Source organism: Crinia signifera, chromosome 5, assembly GCF_055691185.1.
Source record: "Crinia signifera chromosome 5, ASM5569118v1, whole genome shotgun sequence".
In the NCBI taxonomy this organism is placed as follows: Eukaryota; Metazoa; Chordata; class Amphibia; order Anura; family Myobatrachidae; genus Crinia; species Crinia signifera.
Window position 1 is genome coordinate 71249768 of NC_139221.1, and position 18541 is coordinate 71268308.

General features: G+C 42.3%; 1 protein-coding gene across 8 annotated transcripts in view; it reads right to left on the reverse strand.

Annotated features, from left to right (window-relative positions):
* DTNA (dystrobrevin alpha) overlaps positions 1–18541 on the reverse strand; it is a 236085-nt gene that overhangs the window by 40492 nt on the left and 177052 nt on the right. For 5 of the 8 annotated variants that reach the window (XM_083187440.1, XM_083187439.1, XM_083187438.1 and 2 more), the window contains 4 exons: positions 16011–16135; positions 11011–11091; positions 6819–6908; positions 2273–2350 (listed from right to left, as the gene is read on the reverse strand). In XM_083187440.1, coding sequence (XP_083043566.1) covers positions 2273–2350; positions 6819–6908; positions 11011–11091; positions 16011–16135 — 374 coding nt within the window. The remainder of the gene's footprint in view (positions 1–2272; positions 2351–6818; positions 6909–11010; positions 11092–16010; positions 16136–18541) is intronic. The other 3 variants (XM_083187441.1, XM_083187446.1, XM_083187443.1) reach the window with 2 other exon arrangements.

Below are 18541 nucleotides of genomic sequence, written 5' to 3' on the forward strand. Positions count from 1 at the left end.
TATCAGGCATTTTTTATACAAAGGTATTAAAAGTCACCAGTGAAGTATGTGTCTTTTTAAGTTATATATTATGTAATACTACTACAGTGCTGTACAAGTTTGCATTTTATATACTGTATATTATAAGCTCTTTGCATTAGTGCTTTAGAGGAGCTAAAATGTTACTCTCCTGGTGCGTAAATGAGACTATTTGGTGCAATTTGAGGACAGGTGTATATGGAAATATCTGCAGTTCAGTAAGAGAGGACAGGAGTGGGGGCAAAATCAGCATATTGACAAATCAAAAGATATCACCTAATTATAAGAGAGGTCCTGATTATAAACAGGCCATATTGAATATCAAACATACTTCTAAGTAGGAGTGTGTGGGCGGAATTCAATCCCGGACGCTATTTACGCCTGTGGAAATAGTGGCCGCATTGAAGGCAGAATACGTCAAAACAGATCGGACTTTAAAAGAAGATGGATCTGCTTTGTTGGAAACGGACATGTATTGTCAAATTCACGGCCGTTTTTTTACAATCTGCGGTTGTTTATGCCGACTCGCCCACTTTCCGACACTCAACAGCCAGTACATTGTATTCCAACTCTCGAGTTACAGTCAAGGTGAACGAAAACGGCACCGGCTTTCCGACAGTCGGAATCCCGGATTGAATATCCCCCTCTGTGCGTTTTTTTAATAATAACAATTGCAATGTACATATATCACTAACATAGTTGCCAGAGGTTTCACAGGTGAAGTAGGCACTTGTGTACAGGGAATGGTTATGTGTGAGATACTCATTCCCGGGCAATTTGTGAATGTGCTGTGCTCCTGTTCTAGTCTGTGGCACCAGCTATGTGTAATATTCATTCCTAAATGTACTGGGACCCTGCTGGATGAAGGACGATCATTGTGAATATTAGTGTAACTCTGAGGAAAACACAATATGGCCAGTTATGAATGTGCTTAGCAGGGCCACAACTAAGTGGGGAATAGGGAGGTATGAACCCTGGGTGACAAATTGGCACTATACACTAAACTGTATATCTTGGAAATACAAGCTTCCCTACTGGCTGCACTCCACTTCTGCTGTCAGGATGACCACAGTTGCAGCTAGCCTCCTATCTCATCACGCTGGTCTTCTCTACCTGCTGCCTTGGCTCTGGGACCTGAACTGAGCGGATGTGCCAGGAGGATTTCTCTGGGGCTCTCCACTTGAATTCAGCTGGGATGGACCCAGAACCTTGCATCCGGTGAGCTCAGTATCATGTGATTTTTCTCCCTGCAGCCTCCAGATTTCTGTCTCCTGCCTGTTGTCTTGAGCTGCATGGAGTGTCCTGGGCTCCCTGTCAGCGCCATCTTAGGAATCCTTGAGCCAGGCCGGGCACCTGGAACCTCCGCTCTGCGACAGATTGTCTTTGTCATCCTCCCTGTAAGTCCTTGCAGTAGTTGCAGTGACTCCTGGTACTGCTTGGTGTTCAGGAGGGTGTAAATGGAGACCACAAGTGGAGGTGGTCTGGCCTGAGCTGCTGTGCTATAATCTCCAGGGACCTGAGAGGGGAGAGCACCAGGACTGGGTGGCAGCTGCTATCTGCATGCTGCCCTCCTGTTGTGCTAAAAGGTCACCATCTTGCCACTCACTCAACCCGCATGCCCGTTTTCCCTGCATAACCTTCATAGTCTGTCCAAGATGGCTGCCTCACCTGGTACACTTGTGGATGGGATGAAAAATACATCTACTCTTAGCGTTACTATGCTACAACCACTCATTTTGTGTAATCTCTGCTATATGCATCTAACATGGGTGCCTCGTCTGGTGCTTTCTGTGGCTGGAATGGAAAAGTGTGTGTGTGTGAGTCTCTGTGCGTGCATACGCGCGCTTGGTGGTTTGTGTGGGTTGTCTTTTTTTTGGGTGGAAGCAGGGTGGGAATCAATGCCCTGCGTGGCAAAAATCCTGGTTTCGGCCCTTGGTTTGTAAAGATTGAGAAGTCCCTGTAACGGTTACTCTAATTGTGGTTTATAAATATGTAGTTTGGTTTAGATCTGCTTGAAATAGTTTTTTCAATATGGTTTAAAATTCTCTCTAGCTTTAACAATGATACTTTAAAAAAAACAAACACAGAAACCTTCAGCGATTTTATTAGGCTATAAGGGATGCATACAAAACGTCTAGTTTAAACAAGAATTAGTCTTGATTAGTGAGAATAAAGCACACGGGCACACCCCAATGTCCTAGAAGGTTGTTAGTTCACTATCTGCAGCTTCTAGCACTACAAGCCTGAAACTTACCCTTTGCCTTTCAGTAAGGTTGGAGCAGCTCTAGCTAGCTGTCTGCTCTGTTCTACCTCTGAGGTCTTTTGGGAAGAGCTAGTTAAGACAGAACAATGTAGATAAAGCTTATGACACACACGTGACAAAAGGTAATGGTTACTTACAAATAAAATGAAGATAGAGAGAACATATAATGTAATTTATAAAGAGAAGAACAATGACGGCTATCCATCAATGTAACATTCCGGCAGATAATTCCAAGAGGCACCACTTTGCCTTGTACCAACATGTTGTTAAAGAGTCCCAGAGAAACCAAAGCAACGTTTCCTTGGATTTCCTCCAGGTTCCAAAAAACAAATGGGATAAAAGACACTGACATTTATACACCACCCACTCCGGTGGCTGACGGACACAGTGCTGAAAGTGTTAACACAAAGGCTCTCAGCTTACACAAAGTCATCATCATTATTTATATTACAATAGAAACAAAATATTTTGCAGCAAAATCTGAATTTTATTCATGCACATCAGTAACTGTTCAGGAGGAAGATTACAATCTACTTTCCCTACCTAATGGGGCTTGCAGACTTAACGATAAAGGGCTATTTTGTAAGTGAACTGACTTAATTTGACTAGATTGTTTAGAAATTAAACACACATCGCTGTGTGTAGGGCCAATAGCAATAGCGATGCTTAGTCCCACGCGTCACTATCACTGGGAGATCTATAACCAGCCTGCTGGATAAATCTAGTCAGATCGCTTAGCAAGAAACTGCACATCGCCCGGGTTTTGTGTAGTGGGCAATAGCGTTCAGCGTTAACTTGCTTAACGTAAATCTCCCATGCTTAATCACTAGGGCTGGCACTTTCTGAGCAATCAAGATTCAGGGAAGCTCAAAGGTAATCTCTTCCAATGCTCAAGGGCCCTACACACAGAGAGATTTGTGCCAGAGATTCATAACAGGAGATTCAGCATGAGAGATTTCCCTTAAACTGAATCTCTCAGATAATGTATCCACGCACAGAGAGATTTGTGCCAGAGATTCACAATGGGAGATTCAGCTTGAGAGATTTCAAATCACAAAAAAAAGTCTTCAAATTTGTCTATAGAAAAATGAATAAATAATGTAAAAAATGTTGTGGGGTTCCCCTCCACGAGCATGACCACCCCCGGGCTCTCTGAGTTTCTCAAATACCAGGGGAAAAAATGAAATAAGGTCCCCTAAATTCAAGAAACCAGCACTGGGCTCTTGGGCCAGCCCTGGTTCCCAAAATACGGGGGACAAAAGGAGTAGGGGTCTCCCGTATTTTGGAAACCAGCACCGGGCTCAAACAGCCATCAGGGTATTTCCGCAGCAGGGGGACACTTATTATATAAGGTCCCGCGGCCAAAGCATTACCTCTGTGGCTGGTCAGCCCGGGCCAGGTCAATGGGGGAGTGGGGACCAACCCAATAAATGGGTCCCCCCAAGGTTGCCGCTAGCCCGGGCTGAAGCCCAAGGCTGTCCCTGGCACCCCAGGGCAGTTTATGCCAGGCTGATAATTAACATTATTAGCGTCCTTATTAATAAAGTTGGTGGCATAGTGCCCCCGCTCAGACCAAACAAATAAACATTGGTGGCATAGTGTGTGTCCCCCCTTCCCCCAACCAAATAAATGTTGGTGGCATAGTGTTTTTTCCCCTCCCCCTAGTGCCCCCCCAAAAATAAAACAAGTTTAATCATTGGTGGCTAGTGGACTCCCTCTCCAACCCCAGAAAAAAAAAGTTTAATCATTGGCTGCTAGTGGACCCCCCCCCCCTCCCAAAAAAGGTGTAAAATCAGCTAGCAGCAAACCAGATAGTTGTGCCAAAGATAAGAAAATTGTGAAAAAAACTACCTACAGTATTTCTTCTGTAGAGACCCATTATGTAAACTATTCACATTACAACCAAGATATTGCCTTGTGAGTGGGAAGGGTTGAGGCAAAGCAAACTGATAGGCTTACTTATAAAGGCAGCAGAGGAGCTCTCTTGCAAGTGATTATATTGTTCTAAAATGGCACATTTTAATTAAAATATAATATTGTTATATCCTAATTGTCATAAGGTATTGAAATGATATTGTAATATATATTTCTTCTATATAAAAAATGTATTCCCAGAGCAGTGTTTCCCAAGCTAATTCCTCAAGGCATAGTAACAGTCCTTTTTTTAAGGATAACCATATTTTACAGGTAACTCTTTTATTTTGATGTGTGTGGTATGCCGTTCCGACAGTTGGGATCCCGACAGTCATTAGCCCGACATCGGGCTCCCGACTGGCCGGACTCAGACAGCGTGGCCAGTGCAACAAAGCCCCTTGCGGGCTCGCTGCAGGCACGGTGGCTCGCTACGCTCGCCATTGCCTATGTGGGTCGTGGACCCCCACGAGGGAGAATAGCCGCCGGCCATCTGTGTTTTAACAGTCGGGATCCCAACATCGGGTTAATGACTATCAGGATCCCGACTGTCGGGACCCTGTCCGGCACCCATTTTGATTCAGCCATCTGTGCCTGAAGCCTGAATATGTGTAACCCCTTCAGTGGTGTTTTTTTTAAGGGAGTGCTCCCCACTGGGTAAGTGTTTTTTTGGGGACTGCTCCCTAAAAAAAAAAAACACCACTGTGTCTCCTGGCTCCGGGAAGAGCCGCTGAGCACTACATCAGCCGCTGCCCTGCTGCCAGCAACCCAGCTGTGTGCGGCATGACGTTAGCAAGGTCACGCCGCACTAGCTTTCGAAGCATTTGCTTCCAGCAGGCTTACTAGTATAATAATATGAAGGCATTGGATTGCTCCTGCATTAATAAGGCCAGTGCCTTGACAAGAGCTCTTCCATAATAGTCAAGTCATATAAAACCAATTCACACTTTCAAACAGAAATGTTGTGTTTGCAGAATATTGGACTTGGCAGATGTCTAACGGAAGTTTATTATTTAAAAAAATAAATATGCAAATTGCCGCACAAACAAACAATACGGACAATCTGTGCTTTCCCCTTGAACACCTACACATTTGTCTTCTCATTCAGAAGGGAAAAGTGAATTCGCACAGCGTACAGACACAGACGGTGGAATCTCACTCTTCTTACAGACAGAAACCTACCTGGCTAGATATACACCAGGCACAAGAAAGCTTTTGGCACAGGGTATGGAAGCACCAGTGACATTTTACATTTGCTGTGGCAGCAACATAAAGCCGCCCCCACACAGTTTTGGTGCTTTACGTTTGGAAACTATTGCAAACAATGCAACCAGAGCCATTCGTTTCACAACAGTGGATAGTAGCAACTAATGTTATCCTGTTTAGATTTTTTAAAATATGTCATGTGTCGGCATGAAGGACCAGTGCAGGCAGGTGTATCTCACCAGATCAGACTGGTGTTATTAGAAGGATTCCATTTAGTTTATTTTAGAGCAGCTGGCTATATTAATATATAGGTATGTGCCAACTTTTGAAGGTGATGTAAATATAATTTAAGTCCCAATTGAATAACTGCAGCATTGTGCATTTCGAAAAAGTCAGATAGCATCCTCTGAACAGGATAAATACGGATAACAGGCGGTCAGAATACCGACATCAGCATCCTGATGGAGGGAATCACGACAGGGTTCAGATAAGTATACTGACCCTGCAACCTAACCCTAAAGCTTCCTCTGTGCCTAATCCTAATCCCCCTTCCTGCAGCCTAACTTTAACCTTTTCATTCACACAGCCTAACTCTAAGCCCCCCTGTTAGTGCCTAAACCTAAACGCCCCTACCCCGGGCTGTCCGCTAGCAAGCCCTGCATACTTACCGATCGGGATTGTTATTTCAGCGACAGGATACTGATGTACTCGGAGTTCCAGCTGTGGTGTGAGGGAAGTCAGGATGCTGACACTGATATATTGAATGCTGGCACTTGGAATGCCAAGATGTTATACAAGGACAACTGACCGTCATGATGCTGGCTGTCAGAATACCAACCCCAGCATCCTGATGGAGGAAATCCCAACAGGGGGCAGGTAAGTATATATTTTTTCTCTAATTGTCAAAACCATGCTGCACTGCATGGGGTAGATGTAACATGTGCAGTTAGATCTGGTTGAATTACTGTGTTTCTGTGCAAGGATCTAGCTGCTTTATATTTACACTCCAATTTAGATTTCAGTTTAAACATAACTCACCCAAATCTAGCTCTCTATCTGCACGTTACATCTTCCCCATCTGTAGTACAGCATGGTTTTGTCCATTTGAGGGAAAAGGTGCTTTGCGTTGAGGTCTGAATTAGGCACAATTGCTCAACTATTTTATGGATTTCTTTTAAACAAGATCAGGAAAAAACACAAGATAACTTATTTTTTTATTATTACAAATGAAAGACGTTCCAGAAGGAAAAATATAAACTGGAATATAAAAGACAAAGCATGTCATATAAACTATAGTAACAACACAGAAGCTGCCATCCCAGTCTTGTCTAGAAGCTTCTAAGGGCACACAAAGTAGTGATTTAGTGGACATCCTACACAACTACTAGCCGAGTTAGTGGTTTAGTTGTCTCATACTGACCGTGTCATGTTCTGCAGCTGACATACATATAGGTTTATCAGAGAATGTTCATCAGTCACAGGGCTAGTAACAGTTACGCTGTCAGGTAACCTGAGTGAGCAGAACAATGGAGTCTGCGGTTAAGTCACAAGTCGGGGGTCACATAAGTTTTGTAGGGTGGATTCTTGAACTCTTCATATACGCTTCATTAATAATCTACCGTATGTAAACAATTAAAAAGCAAGCTGTTATAATTAAGTGCAACATGTCTTCAAACTGACAGAAAACCATGCAATGTGCACTGCAATGTTCTGGTTTTGGAACTATATACTACAGTCACCCTTCAATGCATTATGTCTGCGACAACACCCAGAACCGGTGTCTGATGGGTGACTTACATGCACATTAATAGGAGCTCACCAATAAACAGAATTTTACTCTACTTGTGAATTTAATATTATATTAAGTAAAAGAGACTGGTTAACAAAGACCTAGAAATCTCCCATTTCCAATATTAAGCAGGCGCCACTTAAGCTTGGTGGCCCAGTAGATCCATTTGCAACTTAACCAAAGAACCTTTCTTGTAGGTCTATAATAATGAATTGAACAGGACAATGCAAGGTGTGTGTAGGTATACTGTAAAGCTGGGTACACACTATATGATTTTCAAATGATATGATATGGTCAACGATTTCCCTTGAACTTCTGGTCAAACGATATATTGGGTACACACTGTGCAATCTTCCAAACCACCAAAGATATATCGTCATTGGCCACGTCCACGAACATACTACTACTGACGATATCCTCAGATTGAGCTTCATGTATAGTCAACAAGCGGGAGCGTGCATACAGCGCATACACACTATGAGGAGTATTCAATGTTTTTTTAGAGTCTGGCTCACCGCTCACTGTTCTGTGTCCCTGTGATCTCGCTGAAGCGCTCAGCACTTTTTCTTATTCTCCTCATTTCTGACTTCCTCAGTATTCAACGTGTGGCCAGCTCGCCGGCCCCTTTTGCGAACTTAGCATAATTATGCGAGTTCAAATGGGAGAGCTGTAACTGGAGAGATCTGTTTTCTCCTGCTCTCCACGTGAGCTGGTCAGACTTGGATATTCCTGAGCAGGGTGTTCATCTCAGCAGCATGTTCCTCGCATTTGTGGACTTGTATTTTTTTACAAAGGTTTAGAAAGGTTAATGTTTTGTTCAGTATTTATTTTACAACAAATGGCTGTGTGACTATTTTAATTGGGTTTGTGCAGACGGGTGTATTTTGTTCTGTTTGGCCTTTATCCTTGTGTTGTGCTTTTGGCATTGTTTCTTTGCCCTGTGTTTTTATTTAATTTATTTTATAATTGTTAGCGTGTTTAAAAGCCTGTTTGGGGGTTAGGTGAGGAAGAAGAGAGGAAGCATGGGAAATTACTAGGAGCATTCCAAAATGATTTCTTATTGGTTACCATTAAAATAACTTATTAAATTCCAAATAAATTAATATAGAAGTACAGCATTATGGCACTTGCAAAAAATACATTAGAGTACATTAAAACAACAAAAATAACAACTTTAACAAAGATAACCCTACAGTTCACCTAAAAAAGATGCCGAGGGAAAAATGGAGAACATCTCTAAAAAAAGAAACCAGCAGGACTCGAAATTTGTGCATTGAATACACTTTTTGAGAGAGACACTAAAATCCCCATTGAACAGACATTGCGAACACCGGGGAGAAGTGCAGGGTGAACTGAGTTAGCTTCGCAAAATATTTTTGGAGAAGCAACAGAGTTGAATACAGGGAAGCACAAAATAGGAGAGAAAACTTCACTACTCTCAAAAAAACATGCACACTCACCGTTATTTACGGCGACATAGGAGCATTGAATACATGCCCATATGATGTGAATGATATATTGTCACAAATCGCCTCGTAACAATTAATTGTCCACAATATTGCATAGTGTGTACCCAGCTTCAAAAATCAGATAAATTAGGGAACACTGGAAACTTGTGCAGGGCAAATTTAAAATATACATTGATTTACCAATTGGCTAAAACAGTATTATTCACTCATTTATGGTTGGGTACAGATTCTTCATGTAACACCAGCCAATTAAAAACATTGTGTAACTGCAATATATACCAAAGCATTGGGGAACCCATAGGGCAGTATTCAATGAAAAAAATTCTCTGTGCATGGCGGGAGATTTTTTCTCTCGCCATGCACTCTCCCTGTTCCGGAGCCCCTGCTCCCACTATTCAATGTATTTAAGACTCGCCGCCACTCGCGGCGAGTCTTAACCCCTGCAGCGGACGAGCGTCCTCGGCAGGGAGCTTTCAGGGAGCCGGGGGACGGAAGCAGCCAGAGAGATTAAAGTCTCCCTGGCTGCTCCAGAGGAATGTGGAGGGGAGGAGGGCTCCCCGGGACCCAGGCAGCACAGGCTGCCCCCCCTATAGCCAGCGGGGGACCCAGTATTCACGGCACCCGATCGTGCATATTAACGATCGAGTGCAGTGAATATATGAATATCTAATGAGCGGCTCGAGCGCTCCGGCCCCCTGCTGGCTGCACTGTGTAAAAAAAAAAAAAAAAAAAAAATTTTTAAATATTTTTTTAAAAATGAAATATATATTCATGTGCTATAAGCACATGAATAAAAATAACATGCCCCTTCACAGAAAAAAAAACCTAATTTTTTTACACCAAAATTAAAAAAAAAACCCTTTTAGTTTAAAAGTTCACATTCCAGCTCTCCATCAAAAGATGGAGAATTTCTACACGGAGAGAGACGGCGAAAATCACTTAGAAAGACGGCGAATATTTCACATTGAATAGGGTGGTTCACTTTTGGAGAGCAAAATGCTCCATCCAAGGCGAAAAAAGCAAAAATTCTCCATAAAACACGGAGAAATTTTTCTCATTGAATACTGCCCATAGAGTATTTAATAATCTAAATGATTAAATGACTGGAAATCTAGATCACATTGGGTATAACATGGAAAAAAGAACAATGATTGTAACCAACTAATAATAAAAAAAATAAAAATAAACCAGCAAATTTAAAAGAAGTAAAGTTGAAAACAGACGTGTAAAGGTACATACACAGCGGGCGATGATGGGGAGAATCGCTGTGCTGTAAACGCCCAGTGCATAAACATGTATTCAGATCTGAGCTCAGTACAAATTTGTTTGGAAAATGGGCAAAACCATGTGCACTGCAGGTGGAACAGATGTAACCTGTGCAAAGAGAGTTATGCTGGGTACACACCAGGACGACTAGGGCCCGATCCGCACAATCTAGATCCAATTCCGATCAATTGGATGTAGATTGTGTGCTGATTGGGCCCTTTTCTGACCTGGTGTGGACCGATACCGATCCGATGCGCGGTCCCGCGGGTCGGTCGTTATTGAGATCCTACCTGCTGCAGGTAGGATCTCAATGACGACCATACAGCCGGGTGCGGGTCGCCATCGGATCGGACCCGCTCACGGTGCACATCGTGAGCGGGTCGTGCCCCCCCGCGTCATCGTGAGCGGGTCGGACGAGACACTGACGACCCGCTCACGATGTGCATCGTGAGCAGGTCGTCCTGGTGTGTACCCCGCATTAGATTTGTGAGTTATTTTGTTTCTGTGCAGGGTAAATACTGGCTGCATTATTTTTACACTGCAATTTAGATTTCAGTTTCAGCACACCCCACACAAATTTAACTTTCTTGGCACATGGTTTTGCCCATTTTCCAAACAAATTTGTACTGAGCTCAGATCTGAATAGGGCCCAGTGTGTATGGGCCTTTGGTGTTCGTATATGATTTACATTTCAAAAGCTGAAAACAGTAGTTTACTTAATCACATTTACTTCTGACTTTTCTTTTTCATTAATGATCTCTGCATGTTGCCATAAGCAATAATACGAAGTGCTGACACAGGATGTACCTTAACACCATAGACAGCTTATACAAGCAGAAAATACTGTCATCATTCATTGTGAATCAATTGATGCTACTCCTGAGAATAAATGTATTAACACAAGTGTTACCTACTTTCTACATAATAACAATCCTGCAGCTTGCTTATATATTTTCCCCAAAGTCTAGGCTGAAAATATCACAGATCGGAGGTAGAAATTTGACACAAATCATCACACAGCAAGTGTATTAAGCAGGAAACAAATATGTATATTTACAGATATTTAGAACACAAGATTTGATACGTACATTTTGTTTGTGAAAGGACTTCCTGAGGGAACAGAGTGAGAGAATACTGTATCGTTCATGCTGGTAACTGGTCTGGGAGGCCTGAAAGATAAAGGGAATCATTAGAGCCAACTTACCTTATACTGTAGCAGTAATAATACATATGTTTTTTATGTACTATTTATTATTTATTTACAGTGTCTTATATAGCGCAGCACATTCTGATGCACTTTACAATTGTAGACCGTGATAAAACAAACTGGGTAACTCCAGACAGACTTGGAGGTAAGAGGGCCCTGCTGCAAGCTTACAATCTATAGGGACATAGAAGGGAAACACAAGAATAGATAGTCACATACAGAATTATTCTGTGACAGAAAACCATCAATGCTTTAAGAAGCAAATAAACTGAACATTACCAGTCATTCACCACCTATTCTAGACCTTATCTATTTTTCCGTACACTCAAACCCCGGCATACTTGTGCAGCTGGTGGAGGCAGGAGAGAACTTTATAAATAAAGTACTCAAACATACTGGAACTATCTCATGTCATGCGCACATTGTGGATGGCTGGGTTAGACCAATCTAAGTGCTCTACACCACAGGTGTCAAACTGCTGAAATTTGTAATTGACCCACAGGACTCTACTAGTCATTGCGAAGGGGAAGCATGTCTCGAATAATTAATACAGTAACTTTGGACACTGCTGTTTTACCAGCTTGATTAAAGACAGTGGCATCAGCACAGTCAGTTCATGCCGCTCCCAGATGCCACCCGTTGAGCATCCAGGAGCAGCAAAATGTCAGCTCTCCTATGTGAAAGAAGCCAAGTGCTTCACTGTAACAGTGCTGGCACTGCAGCACAGCATCTCTAAAGGCCCCCTTACACTTGTCCAACTTATTGTCCAACAAGTTGGACCTGACTGATTCGAGATATATCCTATGTGCAGAAGGATCAATCTCTTGGTTATACACAATGGCACGGGATTGTGCATTGGGTCCTACACATCAGGCACATAAGATTTTTTCAGATAAATTGAGCCAATCCACCTGAATTGGGTAAAATCTGACAAAATCTCACAAATGTAAGGGGCCCTTAAGACCCCTTGAGTGACATAAACTGGGGTCAGGTTGTGAGGCCATACCCCCATCCTTCAAAAGCCAGGCCCTCTATTTCAGTGATGTGCATGCAGTCTTTCACCCGCTCTGGGTGTCAACAAGGCTAGTGACACCCATGGTAAGGGAGAAGTTAAAATGGAATGTTATTTCTGGAGGATGGACTTCTCAGAAGAGTAGTAGTAGTAGTACGTTTATTTATAAGGCGCCGCAAAGTGTCCGCAGCGCCGTACATAGCAAACAAAAAAACAAATTACAAGGTAACGTACAGGGTGTGTTGAAAGATACAGTATAAATAGGGACATTGTACTATTTACCACTTAAGGGCTTAAGACACAACAAACAGTACATCTTGGGGCTGCTGTTGTGTTGATTCTTTGTTTATAAAGATTTTCAGAGTGGAAAATTTGTCAATAAGTCCACATCTGGAACTTTGCAATGCAGAGTTGGGAAGTACATGGGAACTGATTAAGAGGTGGATGCAGCCGCTGCATCTTTCATACCGTCCCCAACCACCACCAGCATTTCAATCAGGCTTTTGGCACACTATGAACAACATTGCAGCCATACATCTGCACAAGCCTATTTGTTATAATAAAATGTATTAAACATTCAGAAAAGATGCGGTCCGAGAAAACTCCCACACAAGCTCTCAAAAACAAAGCGCTAATTCCTAAAAACGGGAGACCAGGGGGTAAGTTTACTATGCAACACTTTTCCAAAGTGACCCGGGTGGTCAGCTGTTATATTTAAACGGAATTTAATATCAAAATACATGTCTGTGTACAGTACTTAACATAATGATTCTGAATACAAATGAAAAATAGTAATGAAATGAATGCACAAATCTTTTTAATCATTGAACAGAATGTTACGTGGCAATGGATGCCAAACACAATACATGATCTACATTAAAATGATGATGTACTTGTAAGATTACCAAGTGTGAAGAAGTGAAGTATAGATAGGAAGGTGACAGGTCACAGTACTCACCAAGTGTCCCTTTTGTGGCAACAAGAAAATAGAAAGGATATATTATTATTATTATTACTATTATTATTAGGATCATACAATTTGTACTGGAGTGAGAATTCTCTTTATATTGAGCATTCAGCACAGTAACTAACTACCACTAGCACTGCCCATTGCCATACAAACCAGCCCTTATAAACATGTAGTACTTGCATATGGTATATTCATTGGATAATATATATTACAGTAAATGCTTTTTACGTGCCTATTAGTTTTGTATACATGTGATAATTAGATTAAAAGGGAAGTAACACTTTAAACACTTATATGTCATAAGTTTGAATTCGGTCATTCCTCAAGCCATCTGCAGAATCAACGTTCACCTGTGGGTCCCATCTCACAGTCCAGCAACAGCAGTGGGTGCACCGATGCTTGCAGCAGGGCATGCTGCGCTATACCAGGCAGGTGCCCTCCTGTCCCCTATTGTTAGCAAGGCTTTTGGGACAGAGTAAATTAACTATGCAGACACACCGCAGAGTTCTGTGGGAAGAGCAGCGACCCTGATGTACATGCAGCTGTCCCTTCGTGGCTTGGAGCCCAGAGACAGGCATCTAAATTACCTCAGTTACAGGAGTTACGCCCCTGCAGGGCATCTTACTTGCTAAAAATATGCATCTTAGTCGCAACACATTTAGTTGTGACTTAGACTGTGCAGCTTACTCACACCAGGCATCTCACACTGCATAGCGGATTTAGGCTGGAGGTATGAGGACAAAGCTGTAGGATGTACTGGATTGTGATGTTTTTAATGTGGCATTATAATGCCAGAAAGCAGTGATGGGCATATCACCATTTGCACTTATTTCTGCTATGTTATGTGCTTTTTATGCATTTATCAACATGACGAAACACTAAAAATGCATTTGAGTGTGAATAAGCCGTAAACATTGATGGCATGTCTGAACGCCAGACTGAAAGAAAAATAATGCATGAAATAATGAACATCCTAAATGAAAAGCCAGCTTTCAGGGGGCAGACAGCAGCTGTAATCACGTAATGGCTGGGAATTATGTGTGACATACAGCTGATAAAAGGTTTCCTGCCTGGTGCCAGCCCTCACTTCTGCAGGGAGATGGGCTGAGGAGTACATTCTCTTGCAGCAATTAAAGAGCACTGGGCAGATACTGACAGCGAGTTCACTACTGTGTCTTTTGTTTCAAAAATGTGTTTTTTTGTTTCTTTTGTTGTTAATTTTTTTGAAACTCTCCAGTGAGAATGAAAACGATGTTTACAACTGAGAAAACGGACAATGCAGAGAAAACAATTGAAAAAAATAATGCTGCTTAGAATTTACATAATGTTTAATCCCCACTGTAACACATGACGCATTAATGCAAATGCCATAAGCAAGCTGTTTTGAGGGCTGCCATCTTTGTTCTGTGGATCTGGCAACTGGGAGGAAAGAGGAAAGCTGGCTTAAAACAATGCAATTTACCTCCATGGCTCATATCTGACAATTGTTATGCACTTATCCACTACACCAAGTCCCCAGTGGGGATATGTATACCCGGTAGCCCTATTGATTTTGCACCTAGATTGCATCATTCTGAAACGCTAATGCACCCAGGGTTCACTAGGTGCAAAGTCTGGTTTGGACAGCCCCATTTATTAAATTGTTCTTCTGTGTGTGCTTAAAATGTAACTGCTCATATGACCCTTATCTAAAATAGCAAAATACAGAAAGCTATAAATCTCTTCTGAAGATTCATCTGTGGAGGCTTTTTTTTTTCTTTATTTTTAAACCCAGTTGCCAGTAACCCTGCTGAACAGTTATTAATATTAATGAATTACAGTATAGTGTGCCAAAGCTTTTTGCCAACATGAAGACAGTAGGTATTGTAAATAGTATAATTTGAACATATATAATTTCTATATGTCTAGTGTCCGTTTGTGTGTCTGCCGAAACACTGCCTTCTGTTGGCAGCAAGTAAAACTACATCTCTTTCTCTCTCACACATGCACAAACACAGAGGCAATCACAAACAGCTTTCGAAGCATTTGCTTTGAGCGGGCTTACTAGTATATATCTTTACATCAACACATATGTATATAGAGCTGACATCACATGCCTTCCCTGAAAACGCTTGGGCACGCCTGCGTTTTCCCTGACACTCCCAAAACATGTCCGGTAACCTCTCCCAAACACTGGCTTTCGGTCAATCCCCTTGAACGGCCAGTATCAGGATTTAACTATCAAAACCGCGCCTACTAACACCAGGCCAACAAATTTGCAGCTGTGCGATCAGGTCTGAATAACCCCCTATATACACCAATCAGCAGGCTAGAATTATATGAATAAGAAACCCACATAAAATAGACACATTATGTAAATGATTCTAAATAAAAGCATTGTACTGCTATCACATCAGAATAAACCACATGCAAGTTTTCCAACAGGATCCACCCCCCCCCCCCTTAGCTAGCATCCCATGGAGTTCCCTTGCAGTGACCCTTTCAGTGGGAATTACACAGCACACGGCATCAAACATTCAAGAAGAGAAAGCAGGGATGTGTTATTCCCTGAAACAAGCACTGACTGCACCTCTTCTTCCCTTTAAAGCCACATGGCGAATAATATATTCCCATAGGATATAGATTTTTATTCAGCTATAACCTTTCCGCATACATGCTGATCAGGAGCATGAATGATGTTCAATACAAAACACTTGCATTTTCTTTCCAGGCAAATACCCAAGGCCAAGTGCAAAATGTACAGCAACCTAAATATAGCAACATAAAAGGTCCCATGTTCCTCAAAAGGCCTCAAGGGCATGACATTACAAGCACGTACAATACATGGAAGGTTATCCACTCATGGTAGAAGTTCTAACTGAAGCTAAATATCTGCAGTGGGGCCTAATGTGATACTCACACAATGTGAGCCAGGTTTAAAGGTTTCTCTGGCTGATCAGGAAACATTGGGTGCAGAGGCTCACGGCTGGAAGCACAGCTCAAAGACTTGCTTAGTGCATTGGTAAGCTTCTTTGCAGGGGATTTCTGTAAGGAACAAGAAAAAAAACCCAAAGTGAATGCAGGAGCCATGTTACATATAGAGCTGCGCTTGACATCACAAGCGCAGTGTAATAAATGCCAACTGGCTGCTAACATTTAGATGCTCCGATAACATACATCACCTAACACCTCCAACGTCACATGTTGGCTCTACGGAGAACCTGTGCTGCGGTAATATTCCACTGCTCTTATAAGCTACTTTTTTTTCCCTACACCCACCAACTTCATAAATAGGAGCACACAGACATGCCAATAATTAATAAGGAGTACAAAAGATGCTCAGCTGTAAACAAGTGCAACTAAAAGAATATTATAAGGGGCAAATTAAGGGTTATATGGGGGAAGGGTACCTTGGACTGCACATGCTAATTTCATACATAATGAGAGGTGCCAGTGGCGTAAATTCGTTCCAGTTGCCCAGAGGCAAGATATATATTGGTGCCCCCCCCCCCCCCCACACACACATACACCCCTATATAAAATATATATTTCTGTTCAGATAGATAAATAAACACATATACAGATGGGGCAGGTCTCATCACTGCAGGGGATGGCGATGCCAGCCGCCATCCCCCGCCACCCGCCATCTGTACAGCGAAAGGGTGACGCGCGCGCGTCCCCTTCCGACGGCGCTTCCCCCGGGTCACCGCCGGCTTGTCGGCAGTCACCCGGGGTCCCCACCGCCTCCCCGCACCCCCCCCCCCCAACCCTGTCCGTCTCTCTGAAGCGGAGACGGACAGGGTTCCCGTTTCCTCGCCGACGAAAACTGAGACGCGCGCGCGCGTGAGACGGGGAGGGTTTGGGTTAGTATTCTCTATTGGGCTTGCTGGTGTCGGCATCCTGTCATCTGGTCATTTGTAAGTATTCCCAAGTAATATATTAACCCTTTGAGTGTCAAGTGATTTGTCAAAATTGGTGTGAAAATTGGCAAGCAAACATTTGTATTCATCATAATGACCTGTAATGTTTGCCTTCTATCGGATATAGAATTTTTATTTTATTTTACATAACACTTTTTATTTGAATGTATATAACAAATGTGATGGCCTTTATAGACAATATTTTGCATATCGCTCACAGAGATGTTGGCACTCAAAGGGTTAATATTCCTTGCATTGAAATGGAGATGGTGCTAGGAAATAGTTTACCCTATGGGAGTAAACTAAATGTGTTTCTGATGCTCTCTCAGTCCTGGGTAGTGCTGGGATTCTGGGTCTATAAATGAAGTGACTGCATGCTGCCTTCTCTATGACTGGAAACACAAAACACATACTGAACACATTGCTTGTTCTGGTATTAATAGATGAGGAGCACTAGCATGATTTCTGGGCATCTGATAATCCCAGCTAAGTGTGCGACTGAGTACGATATATACATCATGTGCCGCGAAAATTCTTAGCTACCGGTCAAATGGCAGATGTGCCACTTCATATTCCTTCTGAGTGCATAAGGATGTAACATATGGATACAGAAGCACAATATATATTGTACCTGTACATTCTATTATGAACAAATGGCTGTATTCAGTATTTGTATTTTCATCATTTTTGAGGATTTCCAGGAAATTCGTTGGTCTTATATTAAATACAATTACAGTGGTTCCCAAACACAGTCTTTAGGGTACCCAAACAGTCCAGGCGTTTGTGATATCCATGCTTGTGCACAGATGGTACTGTATAATCAAAGAGGCTGAGGTACTAATGAAGTCACTTGTGCCTAAACATGGATATCCTAAAACTTGGACTGTTGGGGTGCATTGAGGACTGCATTTGGGAATCTTTGTTTTAAAAATTAAATCAAAAGGACAAAAAGCAACGCTGCAATGTTATCAGTATTCTAAACATTTCCGCAACATTCTTTTTTATTCAATAATAATTTCTGTGCAACTTTTTCCCCCCCTGAAAAAGGTAATGTAACAACACTGTGGGGATTTTCCGCATCAAAACTCCTTTCCCTGTGTGGGACTCTCCCTGAGACCCCCACCAAGTGCTGTATTTATCAGGCTCCTGGCACAGACACGTAGCTGGGACCACTGCCCATCACCTTTGGCTCCGCTCAGCTCTCTGATGCAGTAGACATCCGACACAGCACCTCTAAGGCTTTCAATTACGATCGCTATAATTGATTTTTAAAGTGGAAAAAGGGCCTTTCAGCTACAAGAAATGAAGATTATATGTTACTTATTTTAATGGTGGCTAGGTTCTACATAATACTAACAAGGAGTTAAACTTCCAGACGGCATTAACCCACATTCATGACTGCTGCAGATCTTGCCAGGAAATATGCTCACAATGTATGTATTGTTCTATTTTTACACCATCCAATGCCTACTGGATAATGCTGACATCAGCCTGTGTCATCATATAAATGCTGTCCTGTCTCTGCTGTCAA